General features: G+C 57.2%; 1 protein-coding gene and 1 long non-coding RNA gene across 2 annotated transcripts; both read right to left on the bottom strand.

Annotated features, from left to right (window-relative positions):
- Window positions 1–8,297: 8,297 nt before the first annotated feature.
- On the bottom strand, window positions 8,298–10,902 carry LOC137148280 (melanoregulin-like). Its single transcript, XM_067540924.1, has 5 exons — window positions 10,832–10,902; window positions 9,776–9,935; window positions 9,252–9,342; window positions 8,718–8,881; window positions 8,298–8,513 (listed from the first exon to the last, which is right to left on the bottom strand). Exons 1-5 carry the CDS (start codon window positions 10,900–10,902, stop codon window positions 8,298–8,300), a joined length of 702 nt encoding a protein of 233 aa, XP_067397025.1.
- Window positions 10,903–13,921: 3,019 nt separating this feature from the next.
- LOC137148435 (uncharacterized) lies at window positions 13,922–15,171 on the bottom strand. Its single transcript, XR_010918523.1, has 2 exons — window positions 14,995–15,171; window positions 13,922–14,505 (listed from the first exon to the last, which is right to left on the bottom strand). It is a non-coding gene; the product is annotated as an uncharacterized lncRNA (long non-coding RNA).
- Between the last annotated feature and the right edge of the window lie 1,090 nt (window positions 15,172–16,261).

Below are 16,261 nucleotides of genomic sequence, written 5' to 3'. Positions count from 1 at the left end.
GCACGACTCTCTCCTTTCATTCGCCGCCTTCGCTGCTCCGGGGAAGAGGGAGCCCAGAGGAAGGGCCAGAGCCGGGGCCATGGGCCAGCGCCAAGGCCTGCGAGGTTAGCACCTGCCTCTGTCCACACAGCTGCAGCCAGCACACAAAGGGGGAGGGTTTGCACTCAAGACACCGGCGCTTCCCCTGGCCTCTGCTCCTGCTACCCTGCTGCTGGGGGCTGGCAGAGGCGAGCCTGACGCCAACCCTGGCTATTTTCCTAGCGGGGTTGTTCATTCACACCACACGTCCCACTCCCGGCCCAGAGGGTCACACACCACGCAGGCAAACGCCTCAGTCGGGGAGACCCAGCGCACACACCCCTGGGACTCCAGACTTTAGGCAGGGAGCAAATGCTAACAGCTGGCCACAGCGCCCCAGAAGGGGTGTGTCACGTGCAGCACAAGACTGACACCGATGCAGTATTTCTTCAAAGACTGCACACTTGCTCACACGCTAAGGAGGCGAACATGTCACAGCCCCAGAATATTAGCAGGGGCAGGAGGGGTGAGGAGGACAGGGCTGGCAGCTGTGTGTGTTTGTGTCTGTGTGTATCAGGGGAATAAGACGCTGGACATACCAACTATGCTGCCCAGATTTCCCTGGCTACAGAGGTGTAGAGTAAAGCCCCAGAGCAGCTAGGAACTGACCCCACCCCTGGCCCGGCTCCCGTGCCTATACAAGGCCCTTTGGCATGTGCTATCGAGCTGCATGCCACGCGCTGCCAAGATGCCAGCCCGCAGCCCTCGTGCAGAGGTTAAAGAGCCTCTGGCCAAGCTCCAGGCCCCCCCCCGCAACCCGCCGCCCAAATCCTGGCTGTGCCAAGGCCAGGGGCTGTTTATGGCCTTGTTAAACTTCTGCTCCCAGGCCAGGAGCAGGTGGCATCTAAAAGGGCAGCAGGGGGAGAGGCGGAGAGGAGACGGACACATGCTCTGCCCTGACCTTCTCGGGCACTCGGGCCAGTCACGCACGGCTCCCACGGGAGTGTTTGCCCAGCCAGGACAGAGCTCCAGTAACTCTCAGCCGAAGGGCAGCCCAGGGCTGGGCTAGTGAGGGAGGCGGGGAGTGGGGGGGTCTGTAGGTCGGGATTCGGGGCACTGGCAGAGCTGTGTGTGGGACGCCCACCCAGACCCAGTTACAGGCGTTGGCGCCCATCCGGCCCTGGCCGTAGCCCGTGGCTGGGCTGCTCTGCCCGCCAGGCACGTTGAGGGGCAGGGGCAGGTCTCTAACAGGGTGCGCACAGGGTGGGGGGGGGGCAGACACGCTGCCTTTAAAACTAACAGAGCGCCGCCGTTAGAAACGTCCTCCACCAGCTGTGGTCTCAGGCCAGGCTCCTCTGTTTAGCACCATGGCCTTGGCAGTGCCCCCGGCTGGGCACAGAACCCGCCCTGGCCCGGTTCCGGAAGCAGATCCTGCCCGGGCTATATTTAAGCAGGGGAGGCTGTTCTGGAAGGGATGGGCCCGATTCCCTCGTGGGACCCCCAGGCAGGAGGCTCTGGGAGGCGGTGCCCACACCTGCCCCCTGCACCCGGGGGCTGAGCCAAGCCAGAACCCAGGGGCAGCAGGTCCCGGCCCAGCTGGGCTCAGCCCCCCCCGTTCTGTGGCCCAGCCGCTAGACAAAGTGCCACCTCCCCTAGTGCACCGGGGGGAGGAGGGGGGGGGGCAGCCTGTGCCTGCACCTGCTGCTGTGTGTGTGGGCAAGAGGAACAACATGGACCCCCCGCCCAGCTCCTTGTCTCCTGTCAGCCCATTACCCCTCGTCCCCACCCCCCAAACCCTCACTGCCTTCAGGCTCTTGCAGCACATCCCTGGAGGTCTCACACCACCATGGCCTCTGGACAGGAATCGAGCGGGGCGCTGGGGAAGATGGTGGGGGAAACTGAGGCACAGAGCGGGGCAGTGGCCCTGCTGAGGTCACATGTCAGAGCGGGGCATAGAACCCAGGCGTCCTGGCTCTCAGGCCTGTGTTGCTACATTTCAAAACCATCCCTGCCCCTTCACTAAAGGCCGCTGCACCCGCTGGGACCAGGACCCCCAGCCATGGGCTCCCTCCTGGCTCCAGTTTAACCCTTGCCCTGCTGCTCGCTGTCCTGTCGTAACCTGCAGCCACGCCTGAGTGCAGGTTCCCCGCGGGACCCACTGAGCTCCCAGCCGCTGCTCCGGCATCGCAGTGAAGGAAAATAATTATTTGCTTAACCATAGTTACTCCATTTTAGTTCTTTAAGTGTGCTGCTCTCTGCTGAAATCACCCCCTCCTTCTCCTTTGTCCTTACAGTCCTTGTGCTTAATCTTCTGCCAGGATCAAAGAAAGGTTTCCTAGAGAAGGCAAGAAAACAGCCCCAACTGGTTTTAATTAGTCACACAGCCTTGAGAGATAGACCAGGCAACTTTAACAAATAAGCTGAAATCTTCTGTTAACATGTTTTCTGTTATGCACACCTTTATAATTAGTCAAAGTAAAAAAGTATAAGCCAATCGTAATAGTAGTAATCATTTAAATATACCTATAAGCATAAAAAATGTATGCATATGTAATTTCTTTGTCTTGTTTGTATAAATATGCAAAAGAGCATGCCTTCGGGGTCTCACACTGACCACATGTTGGGACGTGTTTAACCTCTGCACAAATAAAGTTTAAAAACTGCCTCACTACCTGCGTGGATCTCGTTTCGGTGCAGGGTAAACAAACCTCAATTAAAATCTTTTTCCAACAATTTGGCAACCACACAGGGACTGCCCTTGCAAGCCAACCCTGAGTTCTGCACCAGCCCATGCCCCAGCCGGCACTAGGGTGAGTTCACCCCGAGGGCTTTTGGACTGGGGTCAGAACGCGAAGGAAGGCTGTAAAGCAGTTGAGACCCTTGCAGTCTCACAGTCTCCAAGAGATTCAGGTACCTGTATGTTTTGTGTGTTGTCTTCTTTTTCTATTTTGTTGGTTGTTTTGTGTTGTGTCTGCCAGGTTTTCTTAGGAGATTCCAAAATGGGCACCCTAGCACTGTCCTTGGTGGTGGCCATGCGTTGAGCCTAAGGGTTCATAAACGCAGAAGTCCTGGGTGGCACAAGGTTCTTTTGTGCACAGAATCTCCTCAGCTTTTCTAGCTGCTCTCTTTAGGACCAATTATTAGGTCGCTCCCTGGTCTCTTTTTAAACACTGGACACACAGGCTGCCCTATCTGCAGGCAGTCCAGCTGGTCCGCGGCAAGCCCTCTGAGGCCAGAAACGCTGTGTGGTGGATTTTTCCATTTCCCGCACAGAGACCATAACCTTCTTTCATTCTGTGACTTTGTTTCTGATTTTATAAATCCCTCCGGAGGTGTGTATGTTGCTTTCTTCTTCCCCCGAGATATAAGTGCATCCCTGTGCACACGTCGCCACCGAGTATAAACGGGAGAAATAAGTACTAGTTTAAATTCTAGAATAAGGGCTCGAATCAGGTTCACTGACCTGTTCTTAAGAGGACAAAGGCCAAGGCTGTGTTGACACAGAGAGAGTGTGTGTGTAATTGTGTGCAGTGATAGTGTGGTGGACAGAACATGGGGCTCGAAGAAAGTAAAATCCCCAAGGACAGTCCCTTAGGGACGGTGTTAGCAGCATGGACTGCGGGTAAATTACCGGTACAAAAGGGATTGTGGTGAACTCCCCAAGGTAAGCCCATTTTACCTTTTCTCTTATTACAACCCATGTGCCAGCAGATTCATAGCCAAGGGCACTATGGGGCGGCGGCCATCGCAAGTACCATCCTGCGTACACGGTTCGCTCCTAAAGTCCACAGGTGGCAAAAGAACTAACCCAATCCTGTCCCACTTGCCAAGCCTTTAATGCGGTACCAAAAAGCTAAAAAAAGAAGCCCAACCATAAACGGTTTTACCATTTAAAAACTTGCCATTAAATGTTATCTCCTTGCCGGCCTGCCAGGGTTACAAATATGTGCTGGTAATTGTTAATCAGTTAACCCACTGGGTAAAAGCTGCCCCTGCCAAAAATGCAACTGCAACAGTTGTAAAACATTTTCTGTTAAAGAAAATCATCCCTAGGTTAGGGCTCACTCAGGTAATAAACTCAGACCAAGGCAGCCATGTCACTAAAAAAACCCTAAACAAAGTGTATAAAGCTTTTAAAATCACCAAAAAACTACACACCCCATACCATCCACAAAGTTCAAAACAGGTAAAAAGGGTAAACCAAAAAATAAAAACCCTATTAAAAAAGCTTTGCCGTAAATCACAACTAAAGTGGCCCCAGGTTCTACCAATTGTTTTGTTTCAACTGCAAAATCGACCAAAAAAAAATATTGGTCTCAGCCCATATAAAATGTTGTTTGGGCACCCTCCTCCTATGGCAAAGCAATTTCAGTTCCTTACTAAAACTCTTATAAAAAAAAATCACCGATTATATAAGTATGTTAAATCCTTGCATAAGAGTTTCTTATCCTTACAGAAAGCAGGAGCTCTACTCCAGCCCGTTCCCCTAAATTGCAAGGTGCAGCCATACCAACCCGGTAACCAAGTGTAAATAAAAACGCCCGAACGTTCCAGTTCCCTAACACCAGTGTAAAAAAAACCTTTCCAGGTGCTGCTAACTACCCGTACCGCAGTAAAGGTTGCAAAAAAGTCCGCCTGAAACCACCATTCCCATATCAAGCCAGCTGTGTATAATAACAGTACCCCAAGTGTGGTGCCACCCTTGAAGCTAACCCAACAGCCAAACTGTAAACTGTTGCTGTATTAACCTTCTAGTTCTTAGGTTATGCTTTGGTGTCAGAAGGTTATTCTTATTATTGTTGTGGCTGTGTTGTTTGGTTGTATTATACTCATACTGTGTTAAAAAAATCGGCATAATAACAAAATCCCAGGCCTCCAGCTCCTTTGCCCCCAGTAAAGTATTAATTTTCTGTTTCTGTCTCATGCCCACCATGGTAATCGGTGCCTTACGGGATAAAAATGCGGTTATTAAACTGGCCAAGCAGGTGGCCGCTGCTTCAAATCGGTCTCACTGCTGAATTTGTATGGCTAAACCACTAGCACTCACAACCGCACTCCCCCTTTTAAAAAACCCCCTAAATTTATCTACACTTGCAACTGGTCTTAAGCCACAGTTTTAAAATCAGCCTAAGCCCACACACCCTGTTCCCCCGTGGCCCATCATAATGGCACACAGTGTGTCCGGTGCTTGTCTTAAACACAATTATTCTGCTTCCGGTGTCCTTGTGAAAAATTTCACTTTTTGTAACGCCTCCGGGGACTGAACCAACACAAACTATACTCCTGGGTGGTTTAGTAGAAAGTTGCGTGGGTGGTTTTGGCTATGTGGCACAAATGCTTACAAGCACCTGCCTCCCCCTTGGTGAAAATGCTGCACCATGGGGGTGGTTCTTCCCTTCATCACCATTTACAACCCGGACCAACTCCAGGGTTGGACAAGGGGCCCCCTCAGTTAGTAAAGCAGGCCCCTAACTCTTTAGTAAAAAGGTCAACGGGGTTTCATTCCTTTACGAGGTGGTTTCTCCCTTGGTTAAAAGTTAGTAAGTTAAAAAAAGGCTTAGTCAATGTGTCAGCTGCCTTAAAAACTTGGGCCAATAACACGGCAAATGCCCTACAGGCCCTACAAAAAAAAGTCACTCAATTATCAAAAGTAGTGGCCCAAAAATCGCATTGCTCTTAATTACCTCTTAGCCGCCCAAAAAGGGGTATGTGCAGTAATAAATTCATCCTGCTGTGCTTCTGTTAATCAGCAGGCTAGGGTGAAAACCAATGTTCATGTTATATAGCAGCAAGCCTTATTGTTTCATGCAGTTACTCTAAATAACACAAATTTTACCTTTCAAAATATCCGGCATTGGTTCACCTCTTGGCTACCCAACATATCTTGGCTGCAGCATTTTGTAGTGGTTATCATTTCGTTTGTTGTGTTTTTAATTTGTGTCTGTTGCTGTTTTCAGTGCCTAGGTACTTTACCCTCTGTTTGCTCTGCTTTTAGTCAAGTTGTAAAACCCCGGGCTCCTGCCGTGCAAATGTTAACTCAAGTTAAAATTGTTAAACTTAAGCAACAAGTAAATCGGGCTTATAAGTGAGCCAAACTGGTAATACAGTTATGGCTCAAAGGGGGGATTGAAGGAAAATACTTATTTGCTGAACCATAGTTACTCCATTTTAGTTCTTTAAGTGTGCTGCTCTCTGCTGAAATCACCCCCCTTCTCCTTTGTCCTTACAGTGCTTAATCTTCTGCCAGGGTCAAAGAAAGATTTCCTAGAGAAGGCAAGAAAACAGCCCCAACTGGTTTTAATTAGTCACACAGCCTTGAAAGATAGACCAGGCAACTTTAACAAATAAGCTGAAATCTTCTGTTAACATGTTTTCTGTTATGCACACCTTTATAATTAGTCAAAGTAAAAAAGTATAAGCCAATCGTAATAGTAGTAATCATTTAAATATACCTATACGCATCAAAAATGTATGCATGTGTAATTTCTTTGTCTTGTTTGTATAAATATGCAAAAGAGCATGCCTTCGGGGTCTCACACTGACCACGTGTTGGGAAGTGTTTAACCTCTGCACAAATAAAGTTTAAAAACTGCCTCACTACCCGCGTGGATCTCTTTTCGGTGCAGGGTAAACAAACCTCAATTAAAATCTTTTTCCAACAGCAGGCAGATTGACCCGCTCCCTGCCCACCCTGCCCCTTTCCAAGGAGAGGGCCTAGCGGGGGGCCCTGCCGCCCCCCCCCTCAGCTCAATGGCCACCCCTCGCCTCAGCAGCCCTTCAATTGGATTCACTGGGCTATGAGCGGGGCGCAGAGCACTGCACTGGCCCCGCCACACTGCAGCTCCGCCTGCCCAGGGACAGGCAGAGGCACGTCCAGCTGTGAGTGGTGCCCCCGCAGGGCTAGTGCCACGCCCGTCCAGCTGTGGGGTTCACACTCGGCGCAGGCCGCCCCCGCCCGCCAGCGAGCGCCCGCGCCTTTCAAAGGATGGGAGGAAGCTGGGCCGAGGCTGGCGTTTTATTGCAGGACAAGGATTCCCCTTCAGCTCCCCTGTGGTGGCCGCTTCGCTCCATCGCTTCCTGCATCGTCCTTCCCAGCAGGGGTGGCATCCCCCGTCCCCTGGGCACAGCCTCGCCTGGCCCTTCCTGCTCCCCTCCTGTCTGAGACCCCCATCATTCCCCTGCCCCCCACTTTCAGCCCTGCCCTCCCAGATCACAGCAAACAGGCTGGCCGCACTGAGGTGTCTAGCCTGGTAATGCTGGCTGCCCCATCCCTGCCGGGCCTCGACCCACAGCCTCCCACCGGCTCCCGGGGCAGCTGCTGCGTCCGTGATCTGGGTGCTAATGCTGCGCACACGTGCAGTGACACAGGCTGCCCGGGGGAGGACACGCGTGGGATCGCAGCTATGCATGCCCCCCACGCGCCCTCCGATGTGACTGCGCAGACACAGCCCGGCAGTGCCGGCAAAACTGGCCCCGGCTGCCGAGCGGGGCCGAGTTCCAGCGGCTGCAGGGGACCCCGGGTCGGACACTGGAAAAGATGCCAGTGGCTGAAACTTTTCTTTGCACCCGTGAGGGCTAGAACTACTTTGCTTTCCCAAGCCAGGCGCTTGTAATCCCCTCTGCCCCCCGGTTCCATGGCCTCAACACACACCAAACCCCCCCCGAGAGCGAGCCAGCCGCCGAGGGCCCCCGCCCCCACGTCCCCCGAACTGGCATTTGCGGGTAATATTTACACAGACCCAGCTGGTCCAGCACCGGATGAAAATCAACAGCAGGATCTGCGAGGACCCTTCCCACGGCGAATCTCCAGCCCCTCTCCCCGCAGAGAGCACGGAGCCCAGCTCTGCCTGTCACGGCGCTAGCAGTCCCTGCCTTCACCCTCGGGCCACTGCAGGGAGCGTGCGAGGACTCTCTGCTGCACGGCTGAGTGGCATCGCTGGTGTGCAGCTGCTGTGTTCCAGCCCAGAGCTGGCTGCATTGGCGTGGGGACGGGGTTGGAGTGAGTCCTTTGCCCAGAGCTGGATGAACAGGGGCATCCCCACCTTTTCCGTACTAGGGCCACCGCCGGCCCCTTGGCCCCAGCGAGTCGGCAGCTCGCCCAGCTTGGCAATATGGGACGGGCCAGGGGGCCGCGAAGCCAGCGTGGGAAGTGTGGGGCGGAGAGGGGCTCTGCAGGGGGGCGAGAGGGCAGCAGAGGGTAGCACCAAGGCAGCAGTGGGTGCGAGTTGCCAATGGGCCCCATTGCAGTGGGGGGCAGACGCCCCCCTGCTCAGTGCCGCTCACTCCATCAACTTGACCAACAGCGACTCTTCATCCATCACTGCGCCCTCCTCTTCTTCCTCCCGCGCCTGGGGCGCCGGGCTCAGCGTCACCAGCACGGGCTCCTGGCTGGGGAGCTCCTCCTCGCTGGGGGGGCCCTCCTCGGCCCCCAGGGGGTAGTAGCGCCGGGCAGCGGAGAGGAAGTCATCGCCCACATCCAGGACGAGCAGCCGGTCCTGGGGGGGAGGGGGAGGGAGACACAGTCAGGCTGGGATGTGGGGGGCAAGTGAGGGGCCATGAACCGAGGGGGGGACCCCCGGCAACTCAAAGCCCCTGTGAGGGGGGGAAGCAGCAATTACCCATCATCCCTCACTGCAGCGGCAAACACTGCACCCACAGCGGGGTGAAGGGGCGCCCAGGGGTGGGGGGGGGCCACGCACCAGGATGAAGAGGTAGCGCTCGGGGAGGCTGCAGTGGCGGTCGAAGAGGCTGGTCTGCTCGGCCAGGCTGGCGAGGAGCTGGCGGGCCCGCAGCGGGTGGCGCAGGGCGCTGTAGGAGGCGGTGGAGGTGATGGCGAGCAGGCTGTCTGCCTCGGCGCTGAACCCTGCAGCGGGAGGGGAGGGGAGAGGCCTTTAAACCCTGGCCCAGGCTCCTGCGTGGAGCGTCGCCTTGAGAGGATAAGAGCCCACTACTGCTGCCAGCCAGTGGGATTCCTGCCCCAGCCCCGCGATCACCCTGACTAGTGCTAGGAGGGGCCCGTCTCTTCGAGGGGATAAGAACCTACTGCTGCTGCCAGCCAGAGGAGTCACTCCCCCACCCGGTGCGCAGGAGAGGCAGGCCCAGCCGCGCTGCCTGCTGGGGAGAGGGCCCGGTCTAGCCCCACGCCCCTGGCTAGGGCTGCCATGCCGGGAGCGCCCCGGAGGGCAAAGCGCGCCAGGCGCCCCTCTCCGCCCACAGGGATGCGGGAGCTGTACCCAAGGCCTCCAGGATCTGCCTCCATCGGTCCTTCACCTCCCGGCGGATCTGGCGGTGGGCGCTGATGTCGAAGCTCAGGCGCCGGTAGCCCTGCGGGAGAGGGGCTGAACGTCAGGTCCCGGAAACCACCAGGCAGCAGCTCTCCCCCTCTGCCGCTGTGCACCAGCGCCACTGCTTGGCCCACAGCCGCGGTCCCGGCCCGGGGATGGAGACCGACTGGGAGTGTCACAGGCCAGTGCTGCTTTGGGGAGCAGAGGGCCCGGGACCCAGGACACCTGGGTTCTAAGCAGAGCTGAGGCACACGGGAGGTGTGGGTGAAAGGGATTTGCCAAAGGTCACAGCACAAATCAGTGGCACAGCCAGGCACAGCGTTCAGGTCACCTGGGCCCCAGCTCGGGGGGGGTCTACATGCCGGGCCAGCTTGGATCTCCAGCCCCAGGAAAGAAGAAAGTTCCCTGCAGTTGGGCGTGTAAATTGGGCCTTCGCTGAGTCTCAGGGGGCAGCCTGGGCAGGGGGCACCGACCTCCGAGCCCCGGCGCAGCTTGGCCCGTCTCTGCAGCAGGTTGTAGAGCTCGCGGTCATCGTCCCGCTCCATGTGGGTGTCGTCCGCCGGCTCGTTCCACAGGTTGGTGGCCTGGGCCCGTTTGCGTTTCCCCAGCTGGTCGAAGTACCGGAGCATCTCACTGCAACAAGAGGAGAGAGGCCCCAGGAGAGACAACGCGGGGCCTGGCTCTCCCTCCAGCCCCTGGGCAGCACCAGCTGGCGGCATGCAAACAGGGGCCACTTTCCTGGGCAGCAGTGCCCAGACCCCTTGGGGTGGGCCCAACACACCAGTCGTGGCCCCTCCCATCCTTAGAGCAGGAAGGTGAGCAAAGGGGGACTTCACAGAGGCGTCTGCCCGAGCGCGTCTTTCCCCAGCCTTGTTTTAACCCCTGCGTGGCCGCCCCGGCTCCCTGTGCGTTGAGGACTTCTCCTGAAACACACTCAGTGCGGGGAATCGCGTCACGGAAATGCACGTGGCCCTGCTACAGAACACGGCGGCTGGAACCGCGTCACTGCGTTCAGCAACCAGCTCAGGCCAAGAGGCGAGAGCGAGAAAACGCCTGCCCCACGTGTGGGCTGGGAGCGGTGAGGCAGCGTGTAATGAGCCACGCTGGGATCTGGCCAGGAAAACCGGCTAAAGATCTCTCCCCTTGCAAAGAGCAATACAGGATTTTTAACACAAACCCTCCACGTGGGTTGCTGCAGCAGGCTGTGAAGACAAAGAATTTTGTCTCTCAGGTTGCTACCCTAGCGCTGACACAGACACTGAATTCAATGTAGCACAGAGGGGAAGGCTGTGGTTTAAGGCACTGACCTGGGACTCAGGAATCCGACTCATAGCGCAGCCACAGATATTGCATGTCACCCTGGGCACGTCACATCCTTGCTCTGTGCCTCAGTTTCCCCATTTTCAAAATGAGGAAAATAATGCTTCGTTTTGCAGCCAATTCTTTAAGGAAGGGCCTGTGTCTCGCTCCGTGCAGCACCAAGCACAACGGGACGCCAACCTTACTACCCGCATAACATTCATAAATACCTGATGAGTGGATTGGTCTCTGGCTCGTCTTGTTCACAGCAGCAGCAGCAGAGCTGATGCCAGACACCCATTCTCCTCGTCTTTAAGGATGGATCCAATGCCGTGGAGCAGCAGCGCAAGTGTCATCAGGGGGCAGCCAGCTCGCTGCGCCTGCAAAGCCCTGGCTCTGAAGAAGAGCGAGTGAGCAGTTCTGCGAACTCTATAGTGCAGAAAAATGTGAGTCATGAGGCCTGATCATGTGAGATTCCCCCCGATCAGGACTCAGCCTCGAGCAAGGGGGACGGCGGCCCTGCTGAAAAGAGCTCGTCTCTGCAGCGCTTGGGGTTACTGAGCAATGAAAGCAGGTTTGTTTCTTTCCTCGCAGAACACAAACCCGTGCTCCATAGGGGCTGTAAAGACACGCGGGCCCAGGCCTGGCACATGATGCCGACGGCCGGGAAGGCGTGTGATGGGGTGCAAGGTCAGCGCTGGCACCTCTCCCAGTGCCCCTTGGGGGGCATTGCTCCGATCCCGGGGGAAAGGGGCTGCTTTAGCCACGCCAGGTCGTTCAGTGCTTACCAGCCGGGCAGGTGTAGGCGGGCTCAGCAGAGAGCAAGACGTGAGTGCGCCATTGAAACGGAGCGACCCCTCAAGAAGTCCTCTTCCCTGCTCGGGTGGGGCTGAGGGGGTGCATGGGGTGTGATAAACTGAGCTCTGCATGCACCGGGGCTGTCCCGTTAACCCCCATCACCAGCAATCGGCCTCCTGCTTATGGCTGTGAACACGGCCACGCGTGAATGTACCCCGGGCTAGCATGTCACGCCAACAGCTCCATTAGGCAGCTTTTATGAACATGGGGTCACAACCTTAGAGTCCCACAGGAGCCACCTTCCTTTGACCGATCTGTCCAGCCAAATGGACCTGCCAGTCATGCGCTACCGGACTGAAATGTCTCCTGGAGTAAGGCGATCCTTCTAGTTTAAACCCTTCCCTCCCCAGCACCCTGCCTGCATGCTCCACGGCTGGCACTATGTGAACCGGGACAATGCAACACGCTGGATGACTCGCCAGTACTCGCGGTGGATGCTATTTCTCAACCGGGAGAGATCTTAGCGCACTAGCACCAACTGAGGATCAGGGGAACTGTTATCTGACTAGTCACTTACCGTGGACAGAGACACAAGCCCTCGCAGGTTGCCCTGCCCGAGGGTCCAATCCCCTGGAAGACCCATCTATGTCCACAGAAGTTGAGAATTGCACCAAGGCCTGGGCCTGGGAGAGACAGACTCAGACCCACAGCGAGCATTGCCTCTTTGTACTCACGGCCCAAGGTCATGAGCATCTCCGCACGGTATCCATGATTCTTCCCCGGTGCCCACTCGCTGTCTGTAGAGGCACGGTGTGAAGGGGGCTCACCACCCGCTTGATGCCCCATCTCCCAGTGGGGCCCTGCCTCACAGCTGCCATCAGGCTTCGGTCAACTGTGTGCTCTGGGAGTGGTCATGGCTGTACCCATTCCCCGGTACGTGGGGTCCCTTAGTGTCACCCAAGCAGCCTGTTGTAGGTGGGGCCGGAATCCCAGCATGCCGAGGCTCTGCCACAGATGGGTCCCTCACCCGTGTTGGCATGAAGGGTGTTGGTGACGGCAGCTGGCTGCTCTCCCTCCTCCACCCGTCCCCTACCCTCTGAGCAGGCAAGGACCCCGCTGAGCTCCTGGCTGGGGGAGACAGGCTGGCATGGAACAGGCCGCTTGGCAGCAAAGGGGAGCAAGATATGGGGTACAGTGGAGCTGGTGTCAATCACCTAGCAAATGACGTGGCAGCAAGTTACTCCAACTGCAGATCTGGCCCCAGAGGATTGGGGCCTGTTGGGAGCAGCCCCCAATTTTCAGTAATCTTGGTTGGTTTGGGTTTTACACACACACAATTATGCAGTTACTAATTCAGGCCTAAATGGACAAATGGCGCTAACGCCTCCGTTCTGTTTCTCTAAATATCCCTCACTACAGGTCTCTCTGTCACCAAATCTGTGTTTCACCAAATAAGTTTAGAACGATTAAACCCAGTTCTAACCAAAACTCTCCATGGCTTGATAACCCCAGCGCCTGAATTTTCTGGGATGTTTGGGGAAAATCCCATGAGGTTTTGGAGTTGAGAGAGGGTGAGGGAGATTCACACATGCAGGGAGCAGGGCTCACCTCCACCCCCCAGCAGAAAGCAGGAGGGACACAGGCACGCACTCTGCCTTCCATGTGAGCTTCTCAGAAATACTGGCCATCAACAGCTCAGCTTGCCCAGATTGGGGCTCCTAAACCGATGCCCCCTACATGCTCTTTGACCTTGAGGCCTGGGATTTTCTGCCCCATCTAGGGGCTAGAAGAGGCAAAGCCTGCTGTGTGGCCTGATTTACATGCCATTTTCCCATAATCCCACCTGCCGAGTTTGGCTGTTGTGCTTAACCTGTGTTCACATGTTGGTGTGTAAATGTGACAATAGTTTATTATCCTTGCTGGGTCAGAGATGGGGCACAAGACTGAGGTGTGAAGTGGCATGACTGAGGGGTTGGCTGAGTAATGGAAATGAGTAAGGCAGGGGCAGGGGGGAAAGGTCTGGAAATGAGGGAGTGGATGGAGATTTGCCTAAGACAGATGGGCTGAGGATGTTGAACTGTTCGATAGCTTAACTCAGCATCTTGTGTTCTTGTTTAAATCCAATCCTTTGGGACCGTAGCAGATGGCGGCTCGTCCCTCTATTTTCCATTTTCTTTTAGTGAGATTGTGCTGCCATCCTCCTCCTCACAACAAAATTTCCTTTATTCAATATTTCAGGTGCATGGAGTCTATGGTGAAGAGCATCGTCTATATCCCTACCTAGAACCTGCTCTGAATATCACATACTCCCACATTCACAGACTTTAAGGCCAGGAGGGATCATTAAATCATCTAGTCTGACCTCCTGTAGAATTACAGGCTATAGAATTTCACCCATTCACCCCTCAATTGAGCTCAATAACTTGTATTTGGCTAAAGCCTATCTTTCAGAAAGGCATCCAGTCTTGATCTGAAGTCATGAACACATTGAGAATTTCCCAGGCCAGACTAGGCCCATCACCTCACTATAAAACAAAACTTTATTTACAACACCCCACCAATCCACCACACTGGCACAGAGGCAAAGGTAGGGGGAGGGAAGTGACATCATCTGGCTTGCGTCTGCAGCCCTGTCATGCCACCTTTCATGGGGAGGGGGCCAGCTCAGCCCACGGTTGAGGCAGAGACGGAGTTCAAGGCCTCCTTCCTGAAGGGATGCCTGGCCTAGGCAAAGGCGTGACTCCCATGCAGCCCCTCTGGGGTGGAGCGAAGCCCCCCCAAGCACAGTCTTGGGGTCACTGGAGCTCACAGAGCAGCTGCAGCTCAAAGACCTGGAGCTGCTCCTTGAGTTGGTGCCGCATGTATGGGGCCGCCTGCCACTTCTGTGGCAGCTCGCAGACGCAGGACTCTGTCCAGGAGGAGGTGCAACAGGCTGGCCAGGATGTCTTACTGGTCCTTTAGTTCCATCTCCTGGGGAAGGGGCCCAGGCAGGCTGCGATGTTCAGCCATGGGGGCGGCCGTAGGCGTGGCCAGCTCAGACTCTGCCTCCTCTGGGATGCATCAATGTCCACCTGGGCTGGGGCATCCTGCTCCCCTCAGCTCACGCCTGTGGGGACAGGAACAGGGTGGTCAGAGCCCATCCCACAATGCACTGCAGGGGGCAGAGTCAGCAGGACCCCAAACCCCCACAACCCTGACCCAGCCCCAATGCAAACTTGGAGCAGCCCCTCCCATACCTTGACCCTGACCCCACCCCCAAGACAGCTCCACCCCCAACCTAGCCCAGGGGTCAACATACAGGGGCAGCCCTGGCTCCTCCCACCCCCAGACCCTGTCCCTTCAATCTAGCCCAGAAGGCCACATCCAGGGTTGCCCCACCCACCCCAGACCTTGACCTCACTCCCTGACCCCCAGATCTGGCCTCCAATCCCAGCTGCTCACCCACCGCCCCGACACGACCGAGCCCGGATCAGCCTCCCGGGCCCTTTTGAGCCAGTCTGGCCCACACAGCCCCCTGCTCTGAAGCTCTGTCAGGAAATGACCCAGCCCCTGCCCCCTCCCAGCCCAGCAGACAACACACAGGCCGGGCACACACCTCCACCTCCTCCAGGCCCTGGCAGCCTTGGGGACAGCGTTCTTCTGCTCTGGAGGCCTCACCTTCACCACCCGGCCCCTCCTTGAGCCGGTGACAGCCGCTGGCCAGAGACATGGGCAGGCATGAGCCATCTGTAGCCCAGCTGTAAGGGGAGGCTGTGGGAGCAGGACCCGGGCGGCTCTTACCGAGGGAAGCAGATTCCTCAGCTGCGGGTCTCTCGGGCGTCCCGGGGGCAGCAGCCGGCAGCAGAGCCGAGCCGGGCACCTGCAGGAGACAGACGGAGGCGGGGAGGCCCCGAGAACCGCTCCCCCTGCCCTAGCGCCACGGCCCAGCCAGTCACCCCCGGACTGTCCAGGGCAGGAACCCCGGGGCCAACCCCCGTCACAGCCGGGACAATCCCCGCGGGCTGCCAGCCTTCCCCAGCCGCGCCCCGGGGCTCCCCGCCCAGCTCCGCCTTCCCCCAGGACACCCCCACACCCAGGGCACCGCCCCGCCCCCACAATAGCTCCCCCGCCTCACCCCGGAGCCGGGCCCCGCTGCCGACACAGCTTGGCCCCGCCCGTTCGGGCCCCCCCATCTCTGAAGCCCCCCGACCCGCGCTCACCCGCTGCGGCGGAGGGGCGGGATCCGGGTGCGGGGGGAGGGGCGATGCCGGGGAACGCGGGGGGCAGGGAATCCCCCAGGGAGGGGGGCGCCTAGCAACAGAGGGGGCTGTTGGCAGGGAATCTCCGTGCGGGGCGGGGTCCCGGGGCAGTGACGCAGCGGGGGGGGGTCCCCGGGCCGGTTCCGCTCTTACCCTCCCGCTCCCGTCACTCCCCGCAGCAGTACATCCGGGTGACCCAGGCTGTCGTGTTGGGGCCGTAGCGACCGGTGCGACCTCCAGGCGCAGGCGCAGCTTGTCCCTTTTCCCACGCTCTCGCGAGAGCTAGAGGCCGGTGCAGAGCGAGTGGCGCATGCGCAGTTTGGCCTCTTGCCTCGTTCCCGCGAGAGCTGGAGGACACCGCCCCCAGACCGAGCGCGAGTTCGCCCTGCGCCCGACACCTCGGGCAAGGGTGGGCGGGGTCGGCAGCGGCCAATCGGATTTCGGCCCCCTTCCCTATGGGGGAAACGTCGCTCTCCTCCGAGGAGCCCCGCCCCCCGCCACGGCTTCGGAGCCCCGAGACAAGCCGCGCCTCTTCCCGCCGTCATACCCCCCGCCACGAGCTCCGCCCCCCCAATATCTGCTACAGGCCCCGCCCCCTCGGGGGCGTTGCAGATCCCCCAGGGC

This window comes from Emydura macquarii, unplaced genomic scaffold (genome assembly GCF_026122565.2).
Source record: "Emydura macquarii macquarii isolate MOO-44397 ecotype Brisbane River unplaced genomic scaffold, CSIRO-AGI_Emac_v2 contig_629, whole genome shotgun sequence".
NCBI classification, from domain to species: Eukaryota; Metazoa; Chordata; order Testudines; family Chelidae; genus Emydura; species Emydura macquarii.
Note: the sequence above shows the minus strand (reverse complement) of the source record. Positions and strands in the feature narration are given on the sequence as shown.

Excerpts from the sequence above, each read along its gene's own strand:
- LOC137148280 (XM_067540924.1), bottom strand. The coding sequence starts at position 10,902 with ATGGGTGTCTGGCATCAGCTCTGCTGCTGCTGCTGTGAACAAGACGAG. Across the intron at positions 9,936-10,831 it reads GAGACCAATCCACTCATCAG|TGAGATGCTCCGGTACTTCG; the intron begins GTATTTATGAAT and ends CTCTTGTTGCAG. Across the intron at positions 9,343-9,775 it reads AGCTGCGCCGGGGCTCGGAG|GGCTACCGGCGCCTGAGCTT; the intron begins GTCGGTGCCCCC and ends CCTCTCCCGCAG.